Source organism: Nelusetta ayraudi, unplaced genomic scaffold (genome assembly GCF_046127955.1).
Source record: "Nelusetta ayraudi isolate G7.1 ecotype Tasmania unplaced genomic scaffold, CSIRO-AGI_Nayr_v1 ptg000060l, whole genome shotgun sequence".
NCBI lineage: Eukaryota > Metazoa > Chordata > Actinopteri > Tetraodontiformes > Monacanthidae > Nelusetta > Nelusetta ayraudi.
In genome coordinates this window covers 3,690,438-3,716,315 of record NW_027466110.1, presented here as the reverse complement: position 1 = coordinate 3,716,315, position 25,878 = coordinate 3,690,438, and the positions used below count along the sequence as shown (strand labels likewise).

The window sequence follows — 25,878 nt, the reverse complement described above, 5'->3', positions numbered from 1 at the left end:
GAGCAACTCACTCAGGTTTAACATCGACTTGACACGTCGAGGAATGCGGAGGCCGACTGATGAGTCTGAGTCTGACAGGCTGCCATCGCTCCTGCTTTCATGTCTTCATCGTTGACTTGAGGAAGGTGAAAAAAAAAGAGAAGAAATTCTAAAAAAAAAAAAGAAAGAAAATCCCACTTTTGTCTCGTCTGTTCGTTGTTGCTACTTTGATGGAAACAAAGTGGCTCTGATGCCTTTGTGATTTTTTGGCATTTCCATCTAAAAACTTGGAGGGTGAGATTTAGACCTTAATCCCGACATTTTTGACATCATTTTTTTAAACATTTTTTACAGTCGCTTGATAAGCGATACCAAAGTGGTATCATTGCACCTTTTGCGACAAAGTCTGTTCAGTGGAAAGCAGTGCAGCAGCCATGCATGATTACTATTTCACAAAAAACAAAAGAACACATTTAGCCCTCTGTTTACAGCCTCCTGCAAAAATGCTGCGGGAATTGATGGACCTTCCACATGTTTGGAAGGAGACAAAAACAAAGCCCACTGAGGATGTTGTCACTGACCTGGGAGAGGTTACGCTGCCCTTTGTGACATCATGAAATACTTCATTCAGAACAGCATGGTTTATTTAAAAAGTGGAGAAAACAATCAATCTATTTTAAAAGTTTATCTCGAGGAAAGCTACACTCACTGGCAGCCTTGAGGCACATATTTTTGTTATCCCAAGTATCGATGATACCATCTTTATATGAGACCAAAAGGATTAATCCCAAAGTAATTCAATGGGGCTTTAAATGGGTATGAGAAGTGCAAGGCTGCAGAAGAAGCAAAATGGAATTGATTTTAAAACCAATCGGAGGATTAGATTTTTTTTTTTTGCTCCGAAGAAGATATTTTCATTTTGTTCAGAATTTCTAATCAGATCCAACAATAGTTGCAAGTACAAGCGGCTAAAAGAGGCCGTTCCCTGAGGAGAGCATGAAGTTGTAGATGCAGCCTCTCCATCAGCCACAACGCTGCCCTTCCCGTCCAAGCACGACCTCTGTGTTCTACAGCTGCATCGCATAAAAGAACTCACTCTGCAGACTCTTGTTCATGAGAGATCCACAAGCTTGTTTAGCACTTGACATGCTCCACGCACCCCGACTGTCTGCAGATGGACTTTGGCGTGCTCGGCATTTCTGTGTTTCACCATAACCTGGTTATCTTTTCTCTATTTTAGAGCAGAGGCATAAAAGCGGAGGAATAAAAAAATAAAAAATAAAAAAAAACCCTCCCCCTTCAAATAGGTCAAAGAGGAGACCAATCAGCCGCGACGCCATCTGTCCCTCTAATGGCTACCTGGATGTGCTGTGATGTGACACGGATGACTGGAGAGGCACCGCAGCAAACGTATTTATTAACAGAGAGGGAAGAGGAGGTGATTTGTCTTTGGGAGAAAAGAGGAAACTCGCTCGAGCTGTTATCAGGATTCCCATTAGAATGGGACAATTGTGCAAATAGGACAAAAAGGAATCGCTAAAAAGTCCCACCAGGTTCATGAACAAGTGCGTTCAAATGAATGGGAGCCCATGGAAGGTTATGATTAGAATATAATGATGTACTTTTTTTTTTTTTTTCTAAAGTGTTCGTGATGTCCCCGAACTAATTTTCTGAACGGAGTGAATCAAAGGATTTTGTAAAAAAAAAAATATATCAGGGACGAGACGGTTTTACATTTTAAATGGAAACCGTCAAAGCGGAATTAAAATGAACCAACAGTTAAAAATGATGTTTCGTTGGTGCTGCTCTCGGTGGGAAAGCAAGCGGAGAACAAGAAGGGGGAGGAGAGGACTGCCAGAGCATCCTCACACCACAGCATCGCACACATAATAACAGTCTGTCAGCATTAGAAGGCACACTTATCTAAGGCACACTTGGTGTTATGGTGGGTTTTTTTTTCCCACTTTGAGGAAACACGATGCCATTGATGAAAGCAGAATCTTATAAACAGACCTGACATGAATTACTCAGTCGGTAGATTTCTTCTGTGATGACCGTCGCCGCATGTCAGGCATCAAAAGGCAGAGCGAAGGGAGCCATAATTAAAAATTAAGCCAGTTAGCGATGAAAGAGCGCTTTTACGACCCCTTTGACCCGATGTAGGAGCACCATCCAAAGCCTTTTAGGGAAATGCGACTGGACTGCAGAAGTGGACTCTTCTGGTGAGCAAACGACAGGAAAGGACGACGGGAACTCAGCGAGTAAGCTCTAGTTTAAAGAGCGATGGAACCAAAACCACATGTCTGTACACTGAAGCCAGGCTCTCACACGAGACAAAAACACTTCACGCAGTTGGTACAAGTTGCGGTATCGTGATTTGGGATTCACGTATTTATATTTACGTTCACAGACATGAAAAAACAACAACAATGTAGTTCTTTCCCAGGAACAGCAACAACAGACGGATCAAAACAAAGTCTTTACAAGAAGTCTCGTGTCTCCTCCTGATGAGCTCACTGTTTAGACGCCAGCTTTTATAGTCTCTTACTGGAGCTTCTAATGGGCTGCAACACTAAACATCGGCTACTGTTAATGTGGCTCTTTGTGAGTTAAAAAAGAAAAAAATCTGCCAGCAGCTGCATTCATGAAAGTCAGTGATGACAGCCGGGGGAAAATAATGTCTTTTTTGTTGTTGTTTCGCCACTTCCTGCCTTTGTGTTGCCAGGCCAAATTACCCAATTTACCCAAAGTAAAAGCAAAATGTTAAAACAGTGCCGGGGATGTGCAGAAACAGTTTTTGACACGCCGGTGTTACTCCAGCGTGCGCTCTGCTGCTCTTTATGTACCACGGTGACATTCCCGCAGTGGCAAGAAATTATTTCTCAACTGTGAGCATGAAGTGCAAAGACCCAAACAACACCTACAGCTGAATGACTTTCAGAGGCTTTGTTTTTCTGCACCATGTGGAGTTTGTCTGGGAGAGACTGAACTCAGTTTGACTGAAGATTGAAGGAAATTTATTTTGTTTTGTTTTCGTATTTTCCTCACAAAATCCATGCAAAAGTAAAATAAAATGAAGTAATTATCACGGGCCGTATGCCGACGTTACGCTAGATATCTAACGGTTGCTATCTTAATAACTGCAGCCGATGTCATCAGCTCAAAGTCTTCCGACACCTACAGTGGCACATGACAAAAGGATGAATCTCTGTGGTGGAAGTTGGTTTTAAAGCAGTTTCCCGTGTCGTCGGGGTAGATTTCAACCTCTAACCCGGTGGGTCAAAGGTCACGGGGAAGGCGATTGACGTAAAGCTGAAGAAAAATTGAGAGTGGGCCTTCATGCGGTCAGAGCTTACTACGCAACGTTACCCTGTTCTGATTACGGTGAGGATCTGCTGCCATTTATATGGTAATGTCTCGCTCGGGAAGTTAATATGGGAATTTTCTGCTGCGCAGGTGTGATGTCGACGCTGAGCCGCGAGTACCGGGCGTCTGAGGCGTCGAACCCACATTCCAGTGGACTGTGTCATTGTGAGAGGTCACCAGCGAACGGCACATCCCTCACAGGAGTGAGTGTGTGGAAGACTCCTCACACCTTCCCTCTCTCCCCCCGCTCGCTGCTCCATCTTGCCGCTCACTCAACCTGAGAGTGCCGCTTGTCCGGCGCCGCTGTTTTTTTTTTTGTTTTTTTTGTATCGGCTGCAGGTTGAGTTGTTCGAGAAGAAGAAGAGGAAGCTCAGAATAAACGGTGCTACGAATCCTTTCTCATTCAAAGGGTAACGGCTGTGTTTGAATATATATGGCTGCCGAGGTCACTTTACCAACGCTTTCTAATGATAGCATGAAGCTAACGTGAAGCTAAAACTGAGCACTAGACCAAAAACCGTTCACTGAGGTTTTTGGGTTGTTTTTTCAAACTGAACCAAGCAGAGCAACTCCACTGGAGAGATGAAAACCAAAAATCTGAAATGAACGTCTGACAAAAACAATGCTGCTTCCATTTCAGCCTCATGCTGCTGCTGCTGCTGCTGCTGCTGCGTGCTACATGTGCCCGCCGAGCAGGCCCGGCTCTGAAAGCGGCGATCCTATCTGAGCAGATGGGGCCTGGGGAAACGCTGACTGACCAGCATCTTCTCGGCTCAGGCGGTGAAATGGACCGTGCACTTTTTCTTGCCGCTCACAAGTCGGGCAGCGGCAGCCACAGACTCTTCCACAGGGACAGCTAGCTAGCGCGTCCTGACATGGAGTACCTACCATACCAAGCTGGTGCTGATGTATTAGCACACAGCCAGGATCAGACTCAGAGAGGGATTAAAGAGGTCACAGCACAGCGTTTCCTATGCAAAGAGGTAATATTTGTGTGTTTCTTTTAAACTACCGGATCAAACCTGAGCCAAACCTGATGCTCTGTGATCCCTGGTTGCTTGTAAACTATTTTACTATCAATGAAACAAAACTTATGCAAATAAATCAAGTCGACTGAACATGCCTTCAATTGCACGTGATGAGCGGAAATCTAATCCAATATGGGGGCCCATTCATTTCAATGGGGCTGCTGAGTTTGTGGCTTCCAGTTACTTCCGCATGACGCGGCCCATAGAGCATGCGGAGCAGTGTTACTTCCCGTCAAGCCTCTGTAACTCACGTGATGCACCAGGACACATCAGCCAATCAGAAAGACTGGCCTTTATACATTTCTTAGAAAAACTTAAAAGTCCATGACTTAAAAAAATAGATAATAGAAAGATTTATTATGAGCGTGTTTCTGGTCGGAGGCTTAATGGAATGCATTTTTCAGATGTTTCTTTTTGTATTGCGGTCTGTGGTAAACAAGCTCTTTGGGCCGCACAGGATTTTTTTGCTACAGTAACTCGAATGGCCACTGGGGAAAAAAAAAACAACAAATCACAACACCACCATATTGCCAGTCCGGTACCCAATCCTTATAATATAGCTATGGTATCAGCTCTGGTAAAAGCGGGCCTAGAGTCCTGCAACATGTGACAGGAAGTAATTAAGCGTCTCCAGTGCAGCGGGGTGCTACTCTCAATGTGCCTGTGCTAATGTACTCCAAAGACTCGCCCTCCGAGCACACCCGTCACACTGTGAGCACACGCGGCCCTGTTGACACAACCTCTGCCTTGTGCAGCGGGCGGCAGCCGCCGTTAATGACCAATCATTATGCAGAAGAATCAGCGACATTTTCATGTTATTATCAGACAGCCGGGGGGCGCCACCACCTTCCGTCAACCCCCCCGAATCCTATTATCTCCGCACATACGCCCTTAACAGAACCACTATCTGAAGCACTTTGCTGTGACACATGCCTCTGACCATTGAGAGGAGCGCAGAAGAAAGAAGTCGGCTGTAAGCAGAGAACATAAAGTCAGAGTTTACGACTTTGCGGGTGGGAAGAAAAAGCGCCTTTCGCCGTGATACGGCCAGGTGCACAAAAGAAAAAGCCCTCCGCGGTTTCCCCCCCCTCCCTTTGTGACGGAGCGTCTCGGCCTCCCGCGCGTTATCGCTCGAGGCTGAAGACGAGCGGTGCGGCCCTTTCTTCTCCCCGGCGCCTCGTCATGAAATATGCATCCACATCCAATAGCACTCAGAGTCAACACGCAGGAACAGCCTCCTCCCTTTGTCAATAACAAGGAGCGCAAACCAGAGCCTCCTAAAGCACCGTGGATAATTCATGACATCGCTTAAAGCCTTTGGGACAGCAGCGGTGGCTTTTTTATCAACACGCAAACTACATTAAAGGGTCACTAAAAACATTTCTTTTTTCCCCCGGAAAAGCCTGCTTTACTGGTTGAATGTATGCAGGCCATAATACTTGTGCTTTGTGTTTGATCGTATTGTAAATCCTCCAGTCCCATCGCGGGAAGGGCACCGAGGGAGCGCCCCCTTCAGGCTGCGTTGATGATATCTCCTGAGTGCAAAAGAAAAAATGTGTTCTTGAAAATACAGACATTACTGTGAACACGGCCCAACTCTGCCACCAGCAATCAGACTACCAATAGGATCTCTTGCACTGATTTGTCCTCAAAAGTCAGCCTCTCTCCCTGAATCAGGAATTCTGTCAGTACTAGATCCTTATTTTTCACACCTCAAAAGACAGTCAATGTGTGTGTGTGTGTGTGTGTGCAAGTGCGCGCGCCCGTACCCGTGCAGGCGTAAAACTGAGAGCCAGCAGACCCGTTTAGGAGCCTCTGCAGCACAGACAGCAAAGGCTCATGGGAAATCTAGTGCTGGAGGGCTCCTATTACCAGGAGAAGATATAGAAAATAACATAAGGGGAGAGTCTCTGGTGACCGGCTCACTCCTGCCTGCTCTGAAAACAGCTGTGTCACTGTGGGGCCAGGTGAGAAGCAGGGGCAATTAGAAAAACAGGGACAACACACACACACACATATGTATATATGTATATATATATATATATATACACATATATATATATAACAAAGGTTCTGAGCGTCACACAGTTTAACGCCGTCGCCTTTTCAGGACTTTCTTTGTGCGTTTCCAAGAAAAAGCAGCTGTTTCATGGCATCAACTATAAAAAAAAAAGAAGCAAATATGATTGCGGTGAAGGTGAAACGCCTCCTCCATCATGAAACCAATGACAGCAAAGCAACCCAATTCCAAGTCCAATCAATACCGTCGTCGGTCTCTCTCTCTGATGATCAGAGAGAGAGACGACTGTGATTCAGGAGGAGGGGTGGGTGGGGGGGGAGAGAGAGAGAGAGAGAGAGAGAGAGAGAGAGAAAGAAAGAAATGAAATAAAAAAAGAAAAGGCTCGAACCGTCGGAAGGTGTTGTTGGACGGCACACAGGAAGCGGTGGCGTGATGAATGGACGGGGAAGTGGAGGGAGACGCGCTAAACGTTGCACCAAATCCAGCGTTCTGTTCTGTTTACCGTCACTTGAAACATCAAGGCGGCGTTCCAGCACAAAGTCCCCGCCGCCACTGCCAAAAAGAAAGAACAAAAAAACAAAGAGAAAGAGAGAGAGAGAGAGAGAGAGAGAGAGAGAGAGAGAGAGACGCAAGCCGTGACGGAGCTCCTGAGCGTTTCGTCTTTTTTTCTTTGTTTTTTTGCACTTTCAGCAGAGTAACGACACAGAGCCGCCGAGCACGAAGCCAAAACTCTGCATCCATGAGAGCCGCATCTTGCCTCTGCTGCTCAGTCACCTAATCATTTGTAATTTTGTTTGTATCACGGCATCATGATACTGATTTTTTTTTTTTATTTCATTTCTTTTGGCCGCCGTCCGAGACACAAAGGACACGGAGACACGACGCTGAAAGACAACAGCGCTCATGTGCTGAGCAAGCAGCTGTTTCCAAATGCCACGCGGCATTGAGAGCGCGAGGGGCCTTGGAAGAAGGTGACCTCTGGATGACCTCCACCACCTGCCAGCTTTGAGCAGCTGCCGGACTAATCAGAGCTCTGAGTGCAATACTCTGTTGTATTAATTTGTTTTTTTTTCCTTCAGGATATTTGATGGGTTAGCATTCGGGCGATAAATCGCAGTACTCGAGCATCTCCACGGCTGGACGACCACCGACGTGGAAGCCACTGTGTTTGGTGGGCAGTGTAGTTTCTATGGCTGCCGGCAGCGAATGCCTGCTTACTGGTTCCCAGTGACCTAACTGGGAAAGACCAGCACCAGGGAAGGCTTAAATATGGAAAAAATCTCATTGGGTGTTCTTAGCCAAGTGAGTTATTCTACATGACAATTTGTATTTGACACATTCAAATTGCAAATGTGCACTTCCTGTCAGTCAGAATTGTTGTTTTAAGTCAGATAAAAGAGTCTTACTTAAAGTTTGAGACTCTGTGACTCTCTGTGACTATTTTACGCACGGCGCTTTTGCTTCAGATTTCTTTTCCCGGCGAGAAACATCCATTTTTTTTTGTTTTTTGTTTGGACTCTGCGGAAAGATGCATCAAGCGTGGACGTGATGGGTTGCGCGATCTCAACGGAGGAAATCCATAACCGTCCCAGCGAGGCTAAAGAGAGTCTCGGGCTTTTCGCAGGCAGTTGCTGCAGAACTTAGCGCCGAGACGAGGAACACGGCGAGCGCGACAGCGTGCCATTCATCAAACGGCCAGCGGGGGCCTCGCAGGAAGACGCCTCTGTGTCAGGAACGAGACGGTGCTGGTTTGCGTTGCCAGGAGAGAGCGCGCCGACAACAGGACGCAGAGTAAACCTCTTGATGTGTGTGCGAGACCTGGAATCTTACCGGCACCAAATGAAGTTGTCCCCCCCCCCCCCTCTCCTCCGACTGCTTCCTCAAAGCTCTCCCAGAGTTTGGCTCTGTGCCTGTTTGTCCAGCGGAAGAGCGAATCACTCTCTGTGTGTCCGAGTGCTGGCGTGAGCGGCGGATAAAAATGTGACTCCACTGAGCGCGGAAGGTTTAAGACCCTCCAGAGACACATCCCAGAGCTGGCATATGGCGCCTCATCCAGGGTGCGCTCATCTGCTAATTATATTATGAAAGCATGTGGTGTGTTGTTTTGGTTTTTTTTTTGTTAGAAAGCAGCGCACCTTCAAAATTGATGACTTGACAGTGTAGGACAGGAAGGAGGTGGAGGAGGCGGAGGAGGGGGAGAGGGGGGGGGAGGAGGAGGAGGAGGAGGAGGAGGAGGAGGGGGAGGGAGAGGGGGAGGGGGGGGAGGAGGGTTTCAGGAAGTCTACTCACAGAACGGGATGTCACTAATAAATCCATTCAATCATTCACCTTTTTTTTTTTTAAACACTAACCCCTTAACCGCATACCCAAACCCTAAAGTGATGTTTAACATCTATCACTGACCAGCTGCAGCAGGCCAGTATTGACCTAAAGGAAAAAATAAATGCAAAGAATTTATTTTGCAATAATTGAATTTCTTGGTGAGGATGTTGAAATGGAAAAAGCTAAAAAAAACAAACAAAAAAAACTAAAATTTGGTCCAACAATGTGAAAAAAAAAGGCGAGCAGTCGATCTCCCTCCCGCCCCCACACCACCACCACCACCAGCTCAGGCGGCGCTGAGCGAGTTGATTGAGGCGCAATGAGCAGCAGTCTGCCATCACGCACCGTCTACTCGGAGTCGATCACGGTGAAGATGGTCTGAAATTTGATTAGGCGCCAGGTGAACTGTGATTCCTACTCCATGTTTGTCGTCAATTTCTGCACATCTGTCAGACGATGGATACCAAATGCATTCCTCCACATGCACAGAGGGACCCCCCCCCAAAAAAAGAAGAGTCTGAGACATGAGCAGGTGTTACTTTTGCAGAAAATTGCCACAAACATCTGTTTGAACAGGTGCTGGCTGTTTTCGTTTATTTAATTATCTTAAAAAAAAAAAATGAGTAATTTGAACTATCTCTGGAATGAAAACATCTTTTCACAGATATTGACGGGACAAGAGTGATTTTCTTTGCAAAACTTTGTCAAAGAAAAGAGGGAAACCAGAATGGAATTTCATTAAAAAAAACAAAACATTTTTGTGGCAGTATACAATATACATTTATGAGAAAAGTGCCTCTTGTGACAAAGAAGCAACAGGAAGGACACAACGGGCCGTTATGCACCCTGACCTGCCGCTCTGCCCATCTCCCCTCAGCAGCTTGCGGCTGAAGAGCTCCGAAATCATGCACGATCCATAATCTCAGCCGCTTCGCTTCTCTCAGCAAAGCCTTCGTCAGAATACAATTAGAGGCAGAGGACTTGGTGTCCTCTGCGTCTCGGGTCAAGGTCTCTGTGGTGCTGAATCACCTGCAGTGAGACAGAGCGACTGTTTGCTCATGGAGCTTCAAACACCTTCAGTCCCGAGATAGATAGATAGATTGACAGACAGATATGTATATACATATATATATATATATATATATATGTATATATATATATATATATATATATATATATATATATATATATATATATATATATATATATATATATATATGAATATATATATATATATATATATATACGTGTGTGTAAATAAATAGATAGACAGATGGAGAGACAGACATAGCTAGCTAGCTAGATAGACAGACAGATAAATAGATAGACAGACAAACAGAGAGACAGACATAGACAGCGAGCTATGTCTGTCTGCTAGCCCATCTAGCTAGCTAGCTAGATAGCTAAATGGAGAGACAGACATAGATAGATTGGTCTCTCTTGAGACCACTTTTTAAGGGTCTCGGCCCAGTCTCAGAGTTGGACAAGTCAAGACTCAGCCAACACTGCAATGACAGATATTAACGGAACAGAATCCAGCTGCTGCCGTTTTACACACGTTTGTGACAAAATGTTAAAGAAAATGATTAAAAGATACCTTGCTGAAAAGAGATGTTGCCGTTCGATTTAGAAGCTAACTTGATTTTAAAAAAACGATACTGGTCATTTTTTTTTTTCTTTCTGTTTTGTTGTTTTTTTGATGATTTTTCTTTGATATATAAAGCCGTGGTCTTATCTTGGTCTCGAACCCCAGATGTCTTGGTCTTGTCTCGATCTCGATACTCTCTAGCCTTGATAGATAGATAGCTAGAGAGATGGATAGATGGATGGGTAGATAGATAAATAGATAGAATGTGCAGGATGTCGACAGACGGCGGCACATCATTGCACACATGTCCTTCCATTAACCGAGAGCAGCGGCAGCAGCGGCTGACAGACTGACGTGACAAATGTTTACCGCTTGTTCCAATTAAGTCTGCCAAAATGACAAACTGTCACGGGCGCCGTTGTTGGATTTCATTACCCGTCCGTGTTTATTGAATCTGCTCACCGGCTGAAAAAAAACAAAACTGGCAGCTTTTTGCAGCGTTAGAGGCTCCATCGACCGGGCCAAAAACAATAATTAAAAGGGACGTCGGCGTCAAAAACACGAACGCAGCAGCAGTTTTGTTTGCTTCAGGACTCAAAGCACATTTTACAGTCTGACCCGCAGATCAGCCACACTTCAGCGTCTTGGTTTTTTTTTTTCAAATTGAAGGGAAAAAAAAAAAAAACAACATATCTGATCAAGTTCTGAGTCCAGTGACACACAGATTTAAAAAAAAAGAAGAAAAGAACAGAAATGTTGACGACACAGGGCGATGAGTGAAATTAAAGCGCAGCGTCGTCACGTTAGCAGATTCATCATAGCTACTGTCTGCAATTACGTCTTGGCAGCGTCACTTCAACGCAGCCATTAAACAGATGGCCGTGTGCACAGTACACAAAGAGAGCCAAAACAACACAACGCAACACAACACAACACAACATTACCCAGCACAGCACCGGTGTGTCACCTGCTGCGCAAACAAGTGGCAAAGAGGAAATAGAAACATGTCTCTCCTGCGCACACTGCATTTTTTGGAGGAGGAGGAGGAGGAGGGGGGGGGGTTGAGTCGCAGATTAACATCAGCATCATTTCACGGCACTTTTCCCGACATCCTAGCAGGCCGCGCCGATGACGGATGGCCGCGTCCGCTGCAGGCTGCAAATGGAACGTTTCCCCTAAATCTTCCTCTAATCTTGGCTAATGTTGCAGGCCTGGACTGCTGCGAGGGAACAGGCGAAGGAGCGCGGCTCTTGTTTTGTTTACGACGGAGGTTGATTCAGAGTGTAAAACAAAGCCTGCAGTAGGACAGTTTAATCTGCCACGCGAAAAACACGTCACCTCTGGTGGACGCCTCCTGTCCAAACACAACGGAGGGCGCCGCAGAAAGGAGCTTTTTTTTCTCCTCAACTGAGAACTTTTGTTTGCACTATTTTCTTGATGAGATGCCAAATGACGACCAACGTTTGCATCTTTTGTCCCCCCGCCCCCCGAGGGGCAGCGGCTCAATTCCCCTCCAAAACTCTGGATACTTGCAGTTTTCTTTGGCAGAGATGTCGCTGTAGCATCGTCAATTGATTTGAGTTGAAAGAGTTGGCAGCCGAGCGACTAAACCTAATAATAATTGTTCATCGCAGCTAATCTTCTTTTTGAACTTTCGGCCGTTTCAATCTTCTTCTTCCTTTTAGCGGCTCTCACAAAGCAAAAACAATAACAAAACGAATGGGACAATTGGTGAAATGATGAGCAACGATGATGTTGACAGCCTTTTTGAAGCCGAGCCTGCGAGCGACGCGGCAAAACATCATTTATCTAGCTTTTATCCAGAAACACTGGCCCCTCCACGCAGCAATTAGACAGAGGAATGAGGAGCCGCAGCAACTCTGAGAGCTCACAGGACGGCACTGCGGAGGGTTGGGGTCCTTCTGCACCGGGCCATCCGGTGATTAACCTTTATCTCTCAACCTTTTCTGCTCATACATCAACTACAAAAGGAGCTCTGCAAGGACAGCGCAGAACAACCTGGAGCACTAAGCAGGCACATCTTGTCCAATCTTGCTCGGCACCTTTCCACTGTCGGTGGAATTGCACAAAACTGAAATTGGAGAAAATCGAAAATACGCAAACGCGAAAGCCGCCAGCTAAAAAAAACCCGAAAAAAAAACAAAAACGAAATGCATGCATATTGCAAAAAAACTGCAGAGGAAACGCATTATTGCATTTGCAGCTCACAATATCCACACAGATAGCCACATGGTCTGGTGTGGCGTGTGTGGGTGTACGACAGGAATGAGATATTTTAAAGCACCGCAGACATTTTCTGACTCTTATTCATTTATTTTCCCGGAGATATTAAATGTGAAACCTCGAAGAGGAACTGAGGCGAGTCGGCCTCCGCAAGTCGTGGCAAATGGGTAATAATAAACAATCAATTCTGTTATATTTAGGCTTTAACGACACTATACTGTGATTGTGGGAATCGTAGAGACCTGTAACATCCAGTCAGACTATTGTGAGATATGCGCATCATAAAAATTACAGTCTGGTTGAGATTCAGGTATTTTATGGAGCGACAGGGTGAAATAAAAATGGAAATAGTGCCTCGGGGAGATTTTCCTCATCCGCTTTATCCTAAATGTTGCAATAAATTTTTGAATCCACGGGCCTCAGCAGCAGCGATGCTTTAAGACTATAGATTCAGGACACTCAGTAGCTTGTTTAAAAAAAAACAGGACAAAACAAGCCATAATTTATGTTGCACTTACTGCAAATCATATCTTGCAAGACTGAATTGCACTTGTCACCCTCCAGAGTTATGCTCAAAGAGCTCTATGTGACTTGGTGGGGGTTCTGAGGAATATCAATTCAGGGAAGGTTTGAAGTTCTTTTTGTGTGTGTGTATGGCGTGCTGGAGCTGCGTCTCCTTCACGGTGTGCGCCGGCGCTCGGTGCCCTTCAGAGGGAGGAACGGCGCGCAGATGCACTGCGTCTCCTCAAACGTGGTCCCTTGCCCTGGACCGAGCCGAGGGATTCACAGAGGCTCTGCGCTTCACAAGCAGACAGGGAGGAAGGAGACGGATCTGCGTTTCACAGAGCGGAGCCTCATCATCTGCCTGACAGCCTCTCACATTGTCTCCTGGAAGACTCTGCGTTATCTCGTCAGACATTTTGGCCCTGCTACGCTAAATATAGCTTTGTTTCTTCACTCTCCGCTCACGCTATTTTGTTTCACCCTGGACCCGTGGCTCCGACTCCACTCCGACTTTTGTTTCCACGATGCACTTTTGACAAACAAACCGAATCTTTTGATTAGCATATTTCCCTCCTCGCCTGTGGGGGCGCTGTGTCGGGAATTAAAGGGGAAAGCGAGACAAACAGCGAACAAGAAACCTTAGCTTGTGTTTACCCACAATGCCCTGCGCTGTAGTCTGCTGACCTAGTGGAGTCGAACACAGTCCTCTGCTTTGATCCTCATCACAGCTGAATTAAAGGGGGCTGTTGTCACACAAACACGGCGAAATGTCGGGTTTGTGGGCGAGAAAAACAATGTAGTCAGAGTCAGAGTCAGCTTTACTGAGCGAGGACTCGTAGCTGAGGAAGCAAATTATCAAAAATATCCATACAAGAACCCAGAAAGTAATAAAAAATGTAATTACCGTCTATCTATCTGTAACAACGAGCAGTTTAAATTTTGTCAATGATCACGTCAATGTTTCACTTTCTTTCCCTGACCGTGTGACCACTTCCAGCCGCCCGAACAACCGCCGAGTGCTTTGCGTGTCTCATCGTCAGTGCAAACCCTAAACAATAACCACCACCACCACAACAACAACAACAACAACCCACCTGCGACTTTCAAACTTTCGCCCCCTCAGAGCACCGTGATAAAAAAATAAATCTCAAACAGCTCATTGTTGTATTGACCCAAACAGGTCGATATTTCAGAGGCATGCCTTTTATGCAAAGCACGAGAGATGGAGGGCTGAGGGCTCACTTGCATAAACAAAGACTCGGATGTGATTTATTTCCATTAATAATGCACTCGTGATTTATGAGCTCAATCAAGCTGCTTTGAATTGTCATTTGCTTTTGCATCCAATACACAGTGGAAAAAAACCAAAGAAAAAAACACTTCTTGCCTTTCAGCGCAAAACATTTTTATTTTTTTTAATCTTTTTGGGCCTGTTATGCAACACTCAGTTATACAAGCATCTCAAATAGTGTCTGACACTACAAAAACAATCTGTGTACAATTTGCTCTCTGGTGTTTGGCCCGAAACACCACAACGAGGACATTGCAGCAGTTCCACATTTGGAGAAGGTGGCGAACAACTTTGTGTGAATTCTGTCCGGACACCCGCTTTAAAGTCATCGGCTGTTTGAAGGCAAAACGTTACGCAGAATTCACTTTGCTAAGGACGACATTCGCCCCTGGCCTGTCAGTGAATTCCTCAGGAATAACGTTCCGCTCTCTTCCTATTTTTGTGCGCAAGAACTTTATAGGAAGTGTAAACAGTATCACACAGCTCTGGAAATCAGGTGTTGGTGATGTCACAAAGGGCACAACACACCTCCAAGGTTAGTGCCAAAAACCCAGTCCAGTACTGAGTCTTTTTTTTTTTTTTTAAAGCAGGAAGCTAAAAGTGAGCGTTTTTGATTGTAAAGGGCAAAATGTGCTGTTTTTCTAGAAATCTGTGTCGTTTTTTAAATAATTAATTCCGCAAGGGTGCCCAACTGGCGTCCAGCATTAAAATAGAACCCTAAAAATAGAAATCACAGGGGGCCTTTAAAGACAACCCAGATCAGCTGGATGCTCCTCCAGTCATGTCCCACTTGCCCTGCAGGGGGTCGTCATGCTGCCTCATGATTTTCACACTGGCATATGGATGGGAGGGGGGACGTGGGGGCGCTCTCCCACCCTGGAGGCCCTCAGGGGTGCTCACATAAAGGCACAGCCTTCCAGAACTTAACCACAAAGCCAAACGTTTGATATCCGGCAATGAAGTTGAGATCGTTTGGAACCAAACGGCTCCTCGTAAAACAGACTGAACAGCAGAATGTTGACAAAGCAGGTGCAACATTTCTGAACGACACTTCGGTGAGAAGACTTTAAGCGCCTTTTGTCCTCATGTTCGATTTAACCAGTGCTGCTTCTTTTCAAACAGCGGGTGGAGCAGACACTTTGGGTCACCAGGGGAGAAGAAGAGGCTTTCCAGCATGTGGGGCGCACGGAATGGATGAAGAAGCTCCAAAACCTTAAAGCCAGCGAGGTGTTGACAAGCTCAGAGGATGGAGGGGGAGGGGTGAAGTGGGGGGTGGGGTAACATTTAAACTGGCTGACATGAACACCGCTGCGCTCGATCTGCATGTTCCTGCGCCTGCCCTGAGAGTGGCCGCACCCTCGGGAGTCTAAATCAGTGGACTTGGCCTCCGCGGAGGCTCCGCTGCAGGACAGCTGGGAGCTAATTTAAGTGCATCCTGTGATTGTCTCTCCATTTCTCTCTAATCAGAAAGAGCCCACTTGCAAAACCATTTTCGCTTTATACAAACTCTTTTTAATGAGTGAGAAAAAAATTACCTTAAAAAAGATCCTCTGCTCTACCTTCGGGAAAAAAAACAACAACACACAAACAATGCCTCAATTCTCAGCACATTTTTAACAAGGGGTAATAATTCTCTACAGACATTATTAAACACTTTCCTCTTTGGACACTTGAAGCGCTCTTAATGGGACATTTACACCCGCCTTCTAATTGGACCAGTCGGTCTCTGTGCAAATATTTTCTCTCCCCAAAGCGGCTCAGCGGCTAAAAAACACACTGAGCTCAGCCGACGGACATTGAGAGCAAAGCGCATTTCTGCCTGAACGTGAAAACATTCTTCAGGAGTCTATAAGGGAACATACGCTGCTCTAAACACAGTGTTAAATGAGCCAGAAAGCATTACTAAGGGTGAAATCCCTGGCAAGCAAACAAGCATCAGGCCCTTGGACTTGGAGATGCTCGCCACAGCTCTCCTCCGCCGGCAGCCGCAACACAACAGCAGAAGGTAACGGCTGTGTGGAAGTCAGTGGCAGCTTTCCCACCACCGTCAGGGACCTTTTCAAGCCCCTGGTGCATTACCGCTGCGGCAGCCAGGGGTGATAAATTGAGTCCCTCAGTAGAGTTCTTCAACCAAAAGAAAAGATCCCCATTCAGGCAGTTTGTAACAGTGCTGTGACTTCGGGGTTGGATTTTGCAGTAAATGATGAGCATACAGCTTCATGCACTCATGAGTCGCATAGGAGTCACACATGTAGCTGGATTATCCCATTAAGACAACATCTTGTTGCCAAGACATGGACGGAGTGTCAATATCAAGCGCGATCAGCAGTGCAAATTGTTCCAATGAGAAGCAGTTCCACGCCGTGAAACGACATGAAGTGCAAGAGTTTGCAAGAACTTTGTTGGGGTTTTTTCATCTTGGCCAGAAAATGATCAGGGGCAATAAAAGAATAAAAAAAGCTTCTGGTAATTTCAGTGCAGACATGCATCAGTGTAGTCTTTGGGCGTACACTGTCATGACAGGTCCACACAGCAGGTCCACCTCGACTTCCATCCAGTCAGTCTAAGCAGTTTGGAGCAGCAGCAGCAGTTACAGCCCTGATAACCATGTAGGATTCCCCCCCCCCCCCCCCCCCCCCCGTGGAAGTGAAGAAAATAGTGAGTGAATACAGTGATTATTCCTCTATTTTTTTCTGCTCCAGAAGACCAATTGTAAATCTGAATATACCAGTCGGATTTTGAGAGATTGTGATTTGTGGAGGCGTCGAGGAGGAGGGAAAAAGAGACTCGGCTAAAAGAACGTTAAAGACCGTGAAGACGTCGAGCTGACGGAAGGCAGCCTGGCAGTCAGAGTGGGGAGCACATGGCGAAGGGCGAGAACATGAATGCGTTATCGCATTTCTGCGTCTCATTATCTTCCAGAGAAAATAGCATGCAAACAATTTCTCTGGGCAAAAGAGGAACATAAAAAACAAACAAACAAACAAATGCAGAGGAGGAAATCACAACTTGAGCTCTGCCGTTTTCTCGGGGTGCCGTCTAATTAGCTACAGCCATCCCAGCAAGCAGAGCGGCATCTCCTGTCACATGCAAACATGTCTTGCGACATCATTTGATCTGCCGGAACTGCAGGATTTTCGACAAAAAACCAAGGCGGAAGAAGCAAACTCCCACCGAGCAGTCACACACGCTGTGTTTCCCCGATTGTCATCACGCTTTCAGGAGACCGCAGTTGGAAACGTTCTAGTCTGAGAGAGCAAGTTCTGGTCCGGGCAGCTCAGCCACGGGGTCACGGCTTCCACGGAGCTCATCGGAGCCTCGTTTAGCAGTAAAAAGGGTTAGATCTGCAGCTCGCTGGGGAAATCAAGTCAAACTTGACCAGGGCCCAGCAAAGATAGCATATCTAGAAAGCAGTGGAGAAATTCCGTCCCCCTAAAGATTTGAGAGAAAAAAACTGACTGCAGCCGTTATCTGTTTAGTATTCAGTGCAATTACACCGCTATTTGTCTTCAACAGTCTTTCAAAAGGGTGCTACGTGAATAAAAATGGACCAGAATTATCATTTGAAAAAGCCAGAGTTTAATTCCATCTATTTTTGAACCGCGACTTGAAGGGGGATGGATGAATAATTTCAGTGTCTATTAGCTCTGTGTGCTGTTTTCCAGAGTTGACAAAGTGGCGAGAATGTCAAGCGTTAAAAATATAACCCCCAAAAAAGAAAAAAAAAACAAATAAATTCATTCAGCGGGGAGGCTGCTGGGGCGCCTCGTTAAAATCGGAATGGAATAAAGTAATTACAGCATACGTGGGAAGAACGTGATGAACAAAGAGCCTCTGATAGGGCATAGAGCAGACACACAGCACACACACACACCATTCACTTCGATTAGCAGGCAGGTACGACACGATCCGGAGGGAATTCTGAAAATAAAGACAACTTGTCTCTGTATTGCGTCAACTGCAGTAACAATCAACTTATTGTTCTTCCTTCCTCTTCATCAATCAGGTGAATGCGCTTGCCTCCAAACAAGGTTTTTATTTATTTATTTATTTTTTAACTTTTCACCAACTAACCTTATCCTGACCTCCTGATTTGAGATCATTTTAAAATCCTTTTGCAAATGGGTTTTCCTGATTTGAAGCTTGCTTTCTCCCGGACCAACCACTTGGTCCTCGTGCTGCTGCTGCTGCTGCTGCTGCTGCTGCTGCGATTGTGGTAGCGTTCTGTACATTTTAGCCCAATTCCCCACATTTGCTCTTTGCATATGAATTATAGCGCATTTGCATTTACAGACGGATCTGCAAACTTTTTTGTGAGGAACGTGCGCTCCTCGGCAGACTAATGAAAGCGTTAAAGCAACGTGGGAATAATGTGCTCAAGCTGGTTCATTCAATGACTTTAAAAAAAAAGAAAAAATCAAGATGTGGATTATGGCAGGCAAAAAAAGAGGATGTGGGTGGAATCAGGCAACGCTATCTTAAGACGGGAGCAGGAAGGACTGCCGAGGGCAGCGGCTGGCACGGATCAGCAGTCCGTGGGCACGAACTGCGAAACTAAAGGCAGAGTTCGCTTCACTCCGCATACTTGTGAACCAAAACTGTAGGCTGATGGATGACTGTATTTTTCCTGATGCTCCCCCCACCCCCCTTTGCTGCCATTATCTTGGCATTAAAGTTCAATGAGCCAGAACTCGGCGCCCTTCACAAACAGACATAAAGTGACGAGTCGGCAGAGATGCTATGAAACAGATAGAGTTACAATGAACACGGACGCTTTGAGGGGGGGACAAAAAGAAAAAAAAGGTAAAATCCAGACAAGTTCCACATGCAAAGCTACATTTCTGTTGAATACATCACCGCGTGGCAGCAAAGTGGGAGCTCTGTTCTGTCTCAGTGGGGAACCGACATATTGTACCGATAATCCATCCTGTAGCAGCCCTTCATTATTGGGCACCATGGGGCTATGCAAACAAACAAATGAACAAACAACTAAATATCTCCAAACTCACACAGAAAGCCCAATTAAGGCTTTGATTATAATTTTGTGTATTTATGAATTGAAGAAGCTGGTCTCTTTCTTTCACCCTATAAAGAGACACCAGCAGCCAAAAACTGTTTAAAAAAAACAGTAAGTGGCTGTTCATTATCATATTTTCTACTTTTAAATGACAGTTTCTGAAACATTTCAGGATTCGCTCTCTTGCAACAGGCAGAATCTGACTCGGATGGCCTCGTGTCCACCTGAGACCCAGCAGCGAAAAGTGCCTGCTGCTCCTGTGCTGCGCACTGCTGGGGTGAAAAGAAAGAGGAAGTTCCCGGCACCTCGGACCATCAGAACACATCACCAGCGATTTCCTCTCGCACAATGCAGCAGGGTGTTATTGATCGGGTAGCTCAAAGATCCACGTGGACCACATATCCAGTAGGAAAGCCATAACGTCTCAGCGAGGATATGGGGACTTTGTAACCTTGGTGGCCCCTCTGCTGACAAACTCGCCTCGCTTTCCTTTTTGTATAGCAGCATCAGCTCCTCTTGACTGTCTCTGAGATGCCAGCCAGCTGACTATTACCTGCGTACGTGATTGTGGAAGAGGAGTCGAGAAAGAGGAGAGGAGAGGAGAGGAGAGAGGAGCCTCTCCTGAGAGGGCAGGGCAGCAGAGTGAGATCGACCTGCATCGAGGCCGCAGGGTGCGTCGTCTCAGTGGTCTGTTATAAGTCGGTCAATTGTACAAAATGGTTCTGATAGCACCATTTGAAGGTGGAGCAGCGTCACAGTGTCACTTTAACTACAAAGTCAGTGGGTTGTTATGGAAGTTGTGCGTGCAGCTGGGCTTTCATTCTCGCCATTCGCCCCCTTCATGCGCCCTCTGCTCATCTCCAATGAGACGGGGAAGGGATATCACGCATTAGTCCATCTCACCCTATCACACCACCGGTTCACAAGACCTCCAATGTCTCCAAACCAGCCTGATAAAGTCTTCAAAAATAAATATTGTTTTCAGTGGATCGAAACCTGTTATTTCAACAACCACCTGCTAAAGAAATGCTGCGTGTAAGCCCGCTGTTTCCGGGGAGGCAACACTGACTTAGCAGCGGCACGATACACTTAAACCGGGGATTAAGGCTTCACACTCCCAGGTCTAATTACACCTTGCAGAAATGTGATTAGTGAGCAGTTGCAGTAAGGAGGACACAGCCTTGCAGACTTGCAGACTTGCAACCATGCAGCGCAGGCACAAGCCATTCAAAGCACACAGAGAAAGAGGAAGGGAGGAAAACAAGCGGGTGGAGATTAATGTGGACACACAGGCAGCCTGCGCAGAGTGCACAGCGTAACTGTACCAGCAGATGGTCATGTAACAGAAACCACGGTGGGGCTGAGCGAGAGTGAGCTTTAGCATTTAATCCAGATAATGATCTAACATGTCCCAGCGATGGCTGCGAGGAGGAACGCGGCTCCTCTAGAGTGGAGCCAGAGAGGCTGCACTTCACTTTCAAGCTCACATTAGCAGTGGATGGGCTTTGCGCAGGGTGTAAAGGAGGGAAAGTTTGGACAGCACCAAAGCCATGACGACAATGACTATATGTTTCCATGGGTTGAATGAAAACTTTGCCATGTGAAGAACAGGCCTGAGCTGTTGGAATCCAAGTCCCAGAATCATTCACAACTGAACAATGAGAAAAAATATATATATATCTCCCTCCTTATGATAATTATTTTATTATAAGGAGGAGAGGGAGGAAAGGATGAATACTCACACTTGCTGTGCAACTAAGCTAAGGCTGCATTAAAATTACATCCAGCCTGCGTGCGCATTAAAGCATCTGCTTAAAGTTTGATAGGCTACTACTGTATGTGCCGCGGCCATCTGCACCTCCCCATCCTCCTGGAAAGCCTACGCATTTGTGCGCAAGCAAGTGCAGGAGGTTTTGACGGGCGGCCGCCCGCCCGCCCGCCCGTCCAGCAGCACCGAGATCTGCCTGAGCTGCAGGGGAGAGGAGCAGGAGTGGAGAGGAGCCGCATCACTGAGCACCGAGACCAATGTTAACTGCATCGTGGATCACAGCCCGGGACCTCCCGCATGTACACGCGCGTCAGCCCGGGGAAACGAGGTGGCGGAGACGCGGCGGATTCACAGGGCAAAAAGCTCGAAAACGCGACTTAAGACACAAAGTAGCGGCTCGGCGTTAAGAGCTGCCCCGCGCGACACTTCCGGTCGGGATGAGAAGACGTCCTACCTCGCTCGGGGTCTCCATCCCTCCCGCTCCGACTCCCGGTCCAGATGATACGCCGCCGCCGCCGCCGCCGCCGCTTGGCTCCAGCATCCCCACAGCACTGCCGTTTCCTCTCGGAGAGGGGAGGGAGAAAAGCTGCAGCCGAGGCTGACGCAGCTCCTGACGCCCACGCCGCTCGACCAATCGGAGCGCAGCGCCGTCGACTTCTCGCCAGTCCGCTTTAGGGGAAAAGGAGACGAGAATTCCGACGCCCTACCCAGCAAGGTAGATTGAAGCTGTGGGAGAATTTCTGGTCAACTCCTGCAAAAATAAATTAATAAATTAATAAATTAATAAATAAAAAAAAAAAAAAAAAGAAAGAAAGAAAAATATGCAGACTAACTCAGTGTGACGTGTGCTGCTGTTTGCAAGTTCAAGCGACAAATTAATTTTTTTCATTAAATCTTTTTTGGGGTTTTTAAATTCTAGAAAGTATTTGCTGTTGACGACTTTAGTAGCATGTGGGTTGTGAATGATCAACTCCAAAGTTCAGAGGTTATCTTGGCAGTTCACCACATTGGTCTTTTTTCTGTAGCTCTGTTACTTAAATTTTGTCTTAGATTAAACATTTAATTTTTAAAAACAAAAACCGTCAACACAACTAACCTGTCTTGCTGCCCAGTCTAAAGTATTTCAGCCAATCATAGGATATAATGTAGGTGCCATTTTGTACCTGCAACGAAAGCAGGAGTGACAGTAGCACGGGGCACTGCTGGCCTTAAAAAAAAACAAAAAAAACACGAGAAGAATAAAAGAAGAAATAAAGGAAGAAACAGTGAGCCCAGGAACTGCTAGTAAGAAAGAAAATGGATGTTGCAGTAAAGTAGAAGGGTTAAGTTGGGGCAACTGAATTTGTTGTTGCGATCTTGAAAATCTTCCGCCTCTCATCAGAAAGGCTTCTTCAGTTTTGAAGAGAGGGATTGGAGAGTCGCAGGCATTCACCAGTGAGGCTTCTGTCCTCCTGAGTGATGATCCAGGAAGGACAATCCCTTTCCAGCAACAGACTGTTCTCCACGGACGGCAATTTTTAAGGATAACCACGCCCCATACTCATTTGATTGGTCGCCGCAAAGTCTTCTTCTACCTCGAGTACACCACCTTTGGTGGCTGAAGGACAATCGTATTGAGTATACGCTCTACAGGCAGCAGTTTACTTTAAACAATATGTAGCATCTGTGGGTAACATAAAGCACGGCTCAACACCACTTCTTCACTTCTGCTGTTTTTCATGTCCGCAATGTCTTTGAAGTGTTTTGTTCTTATAGTGAAGCTTTCAATGTTTTTATTGCTTGATGTTTTTACTTTTCATTTCTACTTTGTTAATCATTTGTACTTTTTTTTTCTTGCCACTTGCAGTGTTGACAACTCGGCATGATGACAAAGTTGCTTGTGTCAGCAGGTGTTAATCAACATTCTAAATGATGTACCTTAAATTACTACTACGTGATTAATTTTCCCTCGGTGACCGATGGTGGTGCATTTAGCGCACTCGATGGGAAATCAGCAAGATTACACAAAAGTAGAAAAGAGACGTTGCAGGGACCAATCAAAAGAGTTTGGGGTGTGGCTAACCTTATTTCTTCCTCCTTACACACACATTGTCTGCACATGTATGAGAACTGCTGGATACTTATAATTTTCGTCATGGAATTTAATAATCGAACCTCAATTTTTTTTTTTTTTTTTTTTACAGCCACTGCAGCCTCTAAGCCGCGTGCAAAAAGGCTTAAATCACCTCAGCCACTTGGAAACTTTGAAAATTTCCCAACACCTCCTCAAGTTTTGTATCAAGTGCCACTGCAACCAACCCGCCTTCTCAGCTGGGGTAAATATACACCCTGATATTCCAGTTTAATAGCTGCTTGAAGGCAAAGAGTGTTGCGCTAAGCTTGGAGACTCAGGCGGTGGAGTAATAAGAGGATGAGTAACCACATTTGGTCACATGCTTATTTTAGACTGGCTGTAAAATCCAGTTTACGTGTGTGTTGTATCCTATGATGGTGTCAAGCTGCATGTGTCCAAGTGGTTCCTATCCACATCCTTAAACCCCGCCTGGTTCTCATGATTTTCCTCGCAGCACTGAAAACAGCCCGCGTGCCAGATCTGGAGATCAGTGGTGAAGTGCGGATCACTGATCTCCAAAATCCCCTCAGAGTTGGCAAAGGTCACAACTGTGATGTTGCAAAACGGTGGTGCTGACCTCCTGTCTTCCACAGGTCGCTGTGTCTCAGCTCACACGTTTGTATGTTACCTTCAAAGAGACAAGTAGGAACAATTAAATTGAATTTTTTTTTTATTGCTCTTGGATCGGCAATGTCCAGTGAACCAGCCCAGGTAGCATGACAGAATTGATGACTCTCATGTACAAGAAAGGTGTAACGTCTAGTCTACAAAAGAACAATTTTCTCATTTCAAGAAAAAACAAACATTTGTTGTCGTTAGAAATAGGATACAAACATCCAAAAACAAACACTACCAGCTCACGTCTTTATAGTATATACTTTCATCGTTATAAATTAAATATTTTCCTGGAGATTTTTTTTTTTAAAAAGGAAAATCGCACACCAGGTGCTAAATAGGCAAATAGAAACATTTTCGATATGCTGAAAGATAAAAACCTTGAAAATAAAATGACAATGGACTGTATCTGCTTCAACAGACGGTTTCTGTATCAAAAATTGAGTGATTAAATTAATGTTAAAACAAAAGTGTAGTGTGATGTGATTTCACAACGCAACCTTTGTTTACTATCTACAAGGTATGGAACAATAATTGTAGCTAACAGCAGTGATGCGTGCGTATGCTTTTGGTGCACTGGTTTCAACAAACACCTCTGAATAGTAAATTTGAGACACACGCCGACAGATCGACTCTACGCTCACTTTCTACACTTCCTCTTCAGCCTTCATTCACAGTAAATCAAATAAAACTTTCTTTTCTACTTGCAAGTCCAGTCTATGTATTAATGCCTCAAGATTCCTTCCGTATCCTTACTTTTCACAACAACATAACCAATTGAGTCACGTGCCTAAATATACCAGCAGATCTTTCCTCTTGCCTTGCAATACTGTTCAGTCTCATCCGCTACTGTCTGTCTGAGTGTCTAAAACTGTACGGTGAGTTGATTTTATTTTTATTTCCAGTTTTTTTTTAGAGGACACTTCTTGGAACTGCCTTTCTGTGTTCGAGTGTGGGTGACTTTGGAGAGTTGTCCGGAGGGGGCCACTGCGGTCTGGTCAGCTGAATCTCTTCTTCAATTTGGAAGGCCTTCCTTTGGGGATCAGCCTGCGGTGGCCAAACCACAGCTATCTTGCTGCTTTGGGATCTTACTTCGTCACATGTTGCCACCTCCACTGAATTTATGCTGCTCATAGAGTATCTGTTTTCCAGTTTCCCGTCTGGCCCAGTGCTTCCTGTTGGGGTTTTCTGCCCAAGTCCGTTTTCATAGATGCCTTTGGACTTGAGGAGTTGTTTGTAATGGTGGAGGCAGTAGAAGTGTCCATGGAGAGAGACGTAATTCCCTAAACTGCAAAAGAAGATACATTTGTTTCCTTTGGTGAACACTCGCCTTCATTTTTTACATTTTTTTTTTTTTTTTTAATTAAAACAGCCACTTTTACCTTAATTTGTTTCCGCAGTGCTCACAGCAGAAGCAGGACTTATGGTATTTTTTTCGGTCCACTATCAGAGCATCCATCGGGTAGGCTCTCTTCCGGCATACTGTGCAGAGCTCTGACTTCGGAACTCGAATCTGTTTCAAGAAGAAAGCGCATTGTTGTTTATCCTTTGTCATACACAAGTAAAGCGTATATTGACACTCTGTTAGTAAGGCTTTGTTTTTTGAAAAAAACAGAAAAGAATCAAAGCCTAGTGTGGGCCAGGATTACATAATAACAATAGAAGAAAAAGGCAACGTGTCTTTGCTCTGCTTGTGTGGTGTCACCACCAATGTGTATCAAACTGGGAGTGGTGAACCCATGTCTTCAGCTAAACTAGCCTGGCCCCCGAGCCAGGACCTGTGTTTGTGGTAACTATTGTTACTATGACATTAACATTAATGCAGGCTATGAAGACATCATTGCGCTTTTCTTCTGTTGTTGTTTTTTCATGTAAAATTTCTTTGTTACATTTGGTTGAAATGAACGGTTATGTGGATTGCAGGGTCACTTCCAGTGACACTCGGGTGAGCAGTGAACAGGCTGAACGTTATTTTTGTGTGCACACATCAGGCAGCAAGGCAAAGTTATCGCGTTTTGTTTTA

General features: G+C 45.5%; 2 protein-coding genes across 3 annotated transcripts in view; both read right to left on the bottom strand.

Moving 5' to 3' along the window:
- The window catches only part of b3galt1b (UDP-Gal:betaGlcNAc beta 1,3-galactosyltransferase, polypeptide 1b), a 31,061-nt gene extending 9,280 nt beyond the window's left edge, over window positions 1-21,781 (bottom strand). The window contains exon 1 of the mRNA XM_076039912.1: window positions 21,582-21,781. The gene's annotated coding sequence lies outside the window, so the exon portion shown is untranslated. The remainder of the gene's footprint in view (window positions 1-21,581) is intronic.
- Window positions 21,782-23,895: 2,114 nt separating this feature from the next.
- The window catches only part of xirp2b (xin actin binding repeat containing 2b), a 29,751-nt gene continuing 27,768 nt past the window's right edge, over window positions 23,896-25,878 (bottom strand). For both annotated transcript variants that reach the window (XM_076040006.1, XM_076040005.1), the window contains 2 exons: window positions 25,238-25,368; window positions 23,896-25,143 (listed from right to left, as the gene is read on the bottom strand). In XM_076040006.1, the coding sequence (XP_075896121.1) occupies window positions 25,277-25,368 (92 nt within the window). In that variant the 3' untranslated portion in view covers window positions 23,896-25,143; window positions 25,238-25,276. The remainder of the gene's footprint in view (window positions 25,144-25,237; window positions 25,369-25,878) is intronic.